General features: G+C 30.6%; 1 protein-coding gene across 1 annotated transcript; it reads right to left on the reverse strand.

The window, feature by feature from the left end:
• Positions 1-2,384: 2,384 nt before the first annotated feature.
• On the reverse strand, positions 2,385-4,181 carry LOC145042584 (F-box protein At5g50450-like). Its single transcript, XM_078991034.1, has 3 exons — positions 3,852-4,181; positions 3,603-3,765; positions 2,385-3,485 (listed from the first exon to the last, which is right to left on the reverse strand). The coding sequence occupies exons 1-3, from the start codon at positions 3,986-3,988 to the stop codon at positions 2,640-2,642; spliced, it is 1,146 nt and encodes a 381-aa protein (XP_078847160.1). The 5' UTR covers positions 3,989-4,181; the 3' UTR covers positions 2,385-2,639.
• Positions 4,182-6,000: the final 1,819 nt, after the last annotated feature.

The following is a 6,000-nucleotide window of genomic DNA, read 5'->3' on the forward strand; positions in this document are numbered from 1 at the left end:
ATAAGAAATTGTTTCTGTATACTTGTATAGGGATAAATTCAATGCGGAAGCGAAACCTTTTACTTTCTATTTTCATTTGATTTTATATTATTATTCTTATTTTTGTTAAAAAAAAAAAAATACAGAAGCAATCTACCACGACGCTGTCGGGATGTCGACCACCTTACCTCCCTCTTACTATATTTGTATGTGAGTGAGGTGATGTTGTTTTTCTATACTTACATCTGCTTTTTCATCATTAGCCTCTCACACCAAAATTACACCAAAGATACTATATTTAAACCGTGTTGAATTGTTGATCACTAAAATTAGACCAAAGATTACCATTAAGCAACAAACCTATAAAATAAAGTTAAAGTTTGTACGATTTGAATATTATACACACTCTATTTTGGAATTTAAATATCAAAGTTATCACAATTAGACTATCTCGGTGATGTTAAGTTACCCAAATAATTGGTCAAAGTTAGAAAATAAAAATACAATCATATATACAAATAAATTGTGTAAAAAATTGAATTTTTTAACTTTTGACAAACCGATCTTTAGTTTTTAATTAAAAGATAATTAAAACTAAATAGAAAATAAAGTATATACTATATTTAAACACTTTATGAAGATTAAAATAAGAGCATAATTTTGAATCATTAAACATCCAAAATAAGTGTTTTAAAAGAGGTTCCATCTAAATAGCTCATGAAAATTGAAAAAATCAAACACAATTTTATTTAATAGGAAATTGTTAATTAATAAAATTTTTAAATGAGTTTTGTGAGTCTAGTGTGTTTTCAAATAAATGTGATGAAAAATAACATAAACACGATATTTGTCTCGAATTCAATACGAAATAAACGAGTTTGAGAAAAATATTTCAATCCGTTTAATTAAACGAGTTGATAGAACATGATACAAATCTAACGGGTATTATTAGGGTTGAAAATTTCAACTTAAATATAACCTATTAATTAATAAGTAAGTTTTTTTTTTTTTGAATTTTTTAAAATAAACTAGTATTATCCAAAACAAAAATCAATCATAAAAGAAAACACTTGTGTTTATTGTAATGTGGAATCGATTTTGCCGTATATGTTAAAAATTATTTTTTTTAGTTCTCTCAAACTATACAAACTCTAGACCAATCCTTCTTCCTCATGATTTCTCCTCTACCTCCAAACTCATATTCTTTCCATTTTGCCCTCTAAACACGGAGGGTGTTTGGTAAAAAAAGATTATTGTTTGTTTACTTACTAGGTGTGAAACCTATGTATTACATGAGTTTAATTAAAAAAAATAAATATAAAATTTTAACAAAAAGTTTGAATTTATAAGAAAAATAAAAAAAAAATTGAATTATTAAAATTAATGAGATTGTAATGTATTGAATACATTACATATATAAACTTTTTCTAATAAATATTTTACATATATATTAATTTACACATTAAATGTGTAATTTTAATTTAATAAAATGAAAAATACAATAAAATGACTAAAATGACAAGTGGAAAATAGAAATTTTAAAAATTTTAGAAAAATATCATGTATCCAAATGAATGAGAACATGACATGTGGTAAAAAAAACCTTTATTTATTATACTAGATTAGCTTATGAACTAATAAGTTAGAATGAATTAACTTATGAAAAAAATAACTTATTAGCGGTTTGCCGCTGCTGTAAGATTTTTTTTTTTCAAAAACATTTTTAGCTTATAGCGGTGTATAACTGGTAATAAGCTTAATATGCTCATTTGCCAAACACCCCATAATATAAATTTCAGCACCCAACTGTTAATTTTTCCTTTTTTGTTTGTCCAACTCATACCCTTTAACATGTTAATTGTTTCCACATCACATGCCACAACATATTTCAATGTATACCGTTAACCCAAAACCCGACAGAATTCGACATAAAAATAAATGAATTAGCACAACACGATACATTAACTAACCAATTCATATTAGGATCAAGCTCTCCCAATTCGTTTATTATTTTTAACAAAACAAAAACCAAACATAACATGTTTCCAAAGTCTATTTTCAACCAACTATAAATAAACAATTTTGATAAAAATAACAAATTAAAAAGCTCTTCTATTTTGAAGATAAAAAATAAACCTTTTCATTAAAAAGCTTCAAAAATATATTTATATCGATGATACTCTTATTAGTTGGCACGCATAAAATTTATTCAAAATTGTAGGTTTCCCGTTTCAGAATGGTAACAAAATCAAAGGGACTCGGCTTCGACAATTTCAAATTGGTCCACCGTTTAGATCATTCTCAAATAAGCCAAACTGTATCGTTTTAATCAGGTCTACTCGATTTGGACATGCCTACCTTTTAATAAATAAATAAACAAATAATACTCCTAATTTTCAAACATGTAATCCAAAAAATATTTATTTTTTAGATTAAAGTGAGTGGTAACTTGTACTTTGTAGCAACGAAATTTGTACATTGTGAGAAGAACTTGCTAAAAGTAAAAATGTTTTCCCTTTCCTTCACGCGACACATGTGTAGATGTGTAGTTGTGTACTCTCTCAAAAATCAAAATCATTTACAAAAATTAAAAAAAAAAAAAAAAAAAAGTAAAAAAGAAAGAAAGAAATAAATCTCCCTAAAAGAAAGAGTACACACATTCAGATCTGGATCCCATCAACTTCGCCTTCGTTAATCTCAACCGTTGGATCATTATCAACCACGTCATCATCGCCGTTCATGTTATCTTCTTCTTCTTCATCCACGTCATCAATGGCATGACCCACCCACTCCTCCATGGGTGCGCACTCCACCTTATGGTGCACCCTCCAGTCATGCGCTTGACATCCACGCGAACAATAGTTCACTTTCCCACAACCGGAACATCTTCGAAACTCGTTTTTTCGGGTCTCGGGTCGCCCGCAACCCTTGTAGGAGCATATCCGTATACCCAAACCCGGAAACCTGTCTTCTCTCGACCCGAACCACTCAACCAGGAACCGGTTTGCTGGGTGCAATTCTCGACCGGTTAGGTTGAACCCGTAGTCACTAAACAACTGGATGTCGAAATCGGACGGATTCGTAGGAGGATTCGGAGCTCCGGTTTGATATGATGGAGGTGGAGTAGGACGTGGTTGTTGGTGGTTATGGAACTGCCACCCCGACGATGGCGGAGATGGTGAGTTGTTGAAGACGCGTAGGACAGATGCGAGTTCGCGCGCGTTGGCTTGCACGAGTAAACGACGGCCTTCGGTGATGTTCTTACGGACGCCGTAACCGTCTTGGAGGCAGTGGCCGAGTTCCCGGAGAGCGTCGATGTGGCCAAGGAAGGCTGCTCTAGCACACAGCGCAACTCCGGCGCGGAGGTCCTTGTCGTTCTTCAACCCTCCACTGCCGTTGAACTGAATCAGAGCTAGTGAGTACAGTGCCGGAGCGTGTGATTTAATCGCCGCCTTCGCCATCAACGACGCTCCACTTCCTCGATTTTGCAAGCAATAAAAGCGGATCTGCGGAAAATAAGCTTTAGAATTTAGATATATCGCCATATCGGCCATTGCTTTCTATAACAACCGACGTTACATTGAACTCAAACATTTTGTGTAATAGTAGCAATTAATGCTTACCATTCCAAGCATATAATATGCCTCCGTGTTGCCGGCGTTGACGCATAGTTTCAAAAACCGGTGAGCCTCCTCGCACCAGTTTTTAGCTCTTACAGCAAGCGCTTTCGAACACGATTTCGATACAACTAGAGGATGTAGGCCTAAATTATTCAACCGCTTACATCTGTAACATAATAAAACACAGATTTTCTTCAGCTTTCCATCGTCAAAACAAGATTATAACAGAAACAGGTATGAATTAAAACGCACGTAAGAAGAACAGCGACGAAATCAGACGGAGAAGAGGCTGTAGAACTGAGCTTGTAGAGGATAGATATAACAATATCATCAGGTAACGCTTCAAACAGATCAGATCTTCTTCTAAAGGCTCCTCTTTGCTTCTTCATGAGCAATCTCTCTGTTTTCTTTCACTGGATGTTGTTGTTGCTTAATAATCTATGTAGATGTAGAGATTTGTGCAGAAAAAGTTTGATTAATTTATGAAGCATGAAGGCGTAGGGGTGTGCATCTCGAAACGGTTGATTCATCCGTTTATTGCCTGAGAGGTTAGAGAAAATCAAAAGTTAAAAGATGGAGGCACAAGAGCTTTTATAGTTGATGAGGTAAACTAATAAAGCTGCTATTGTTAAGGAGCCCACGTACTAATAAAATAAAAAGTAGAAGAATAAATGGAAAATATCAATCTTTTTTATTTTGTTTTTAATTAACTATTACAAACCTACTAAATTATAAGTTGAATTGTAATTAAAAAAGTTGATACAAAAAAGTATAAAGATGACGACTGACGAGATCAGAACATGGACTTGAATAATCAATGATAATTAGCTTTGTTGATCCGTTAACGCTAAAAATGAAACAAAATAATTATGTTTGCGTAATGCTAAACAAAATAATCATTATTTATGATAATATTGTAATGTAATTTGATATGTTGTGACTTATTCAAAACTAAAACAACTTTTTTCATATTATATACCAACTATTTTATTGGATCTAATAACCAAGTTAAGTATGAAAATTACGGATAATCACATTTATGATAAAATTGTATAGTTTTTAATAAGTTGATGAATTTTTTTATGATTATAAGAAAATATCATCCAGTTAGCAACTTGGATGGTTGGTAAATTTCAATGAATTTTGGGGTCGCCAAACAATTAAGAGGAGCACAAAATGTTTTTTTTTTTTTTTTCTCATGAAATATATATATATATATATATATATATATATATATATATATATATATATATATTAAATGCAAATTGTACATATATTAGATGTATGATAAGTTTTAGACCATTAGATTATATTTATAAATGGATAGGTGTACTATAATTATAATGGAACACAAGACACATAAACATTCATTATTAATAAAAGAAAATTAAAATAATAATTATAATTTTTTTATTTATTCCAATAAGGAAATTTGGAGAATTAAAGAGAACATAATTATTTTATTCAAAAACAATCTTGTGTTATCAAAATCAACTTTAATTATCTGGATATTTAAGAAACGATGCTATATGAATCATATTGAAGAATCGAAGAATTCTTCCAATAAATAGAGAAGAAGGTCGATGACAGAATAACATGAAGAAGAATATGAGTATATTCTTAAAGAATGCGGGTTAATTTCAAAGAATCTTTTGAGAATTGAAGATTATTAAATAATATGATTGTATATATTCTCAATAATAACAATTTGCACCAAAAGTAAAATATTCTTAAAGAATACGCACATACATATTATACAATAACATATAAATTTTTTTAGGGTCAATTATTGAAATCGTCCTTATAGTTTGGTCAAAATTGCACGTTTGATCCTTAACTTTTTTTTTGCACTTGGATCGTCCCTGTGGTTTGATTTTATTGCGTTTTTCGTCCATATGGTTTGGTCAAAATTGCATGTTTGATCCCTAACTTTATGTATGTAAGAGGCGAAAAACACAACAAAATCAAACCATATGGACGATCCGAATGAAAAAAAAAAAGTTAATGACCAAATATGCAATTTTGACCAAATCACAGAGACGATTTCAATAATTTACTCATTTTTGTTATTATACCATGTGAACACATTCAAATCTGGTTTCCAGTTCAATCTTCATGTTTTTTTTTTAATTATTAAAGAATGCAACTTCGTACAAGATATATTATTAGAATTAATAGTCTTAAAGAATATGAATATATTTTATAATACACAAGAATATATACAAATTTTGACGAATATACACAACATTATATCCTACATTCTTTAAAAATTTGTTTGTAATATATATTAAATTCTTTGTTTAATATATAACACTAGGCGAATGCCTGCACATTACGTAGAATACAACAAATATATATTTAATGACGTTGTTGTTAGCTCTTATATAATAAATCTTATAAT

Source organism: Lactuca saligna, chromosome 4, assembly GCF_052625555.1.
Source record: "Lactuca saligna cultivar CGN05327 chromosome 4, ASM5262555v1, whole genome shotgun sequence".
NCBI lineage: Eukaryota > Viridiplantae > Streptophyta > Magnoliopsida > Asterales > Asteraceae > Lactuca > Lactuca saligna.

Excerpts from the sequence above, each read along its gene's own strand:
- LOC145042584 (XM_078991034.1), bottom strand. The coding sequence starts at position 3,988 with ATGAAGAAGCAAAGAGGAGCCTTTAGAAGAAGATCTGATCTGTTTGAA. Across the intron at positions 3,766-3,851 it reads TTCGTCGCTGTTCTTCTTAC|ATGTAAGCGGTTGAATAATT; the intron begins GTGCGTTTTAAT and ends ATTATGTTACAG. Across the intron at positions 3,486-3,602 it reads CATATTATATGCTTGGAATG|ATCCGCTTTTATTGCTTGCA; the intron begins GTAAGCATTAAT and ends TATTTTCCGCAG.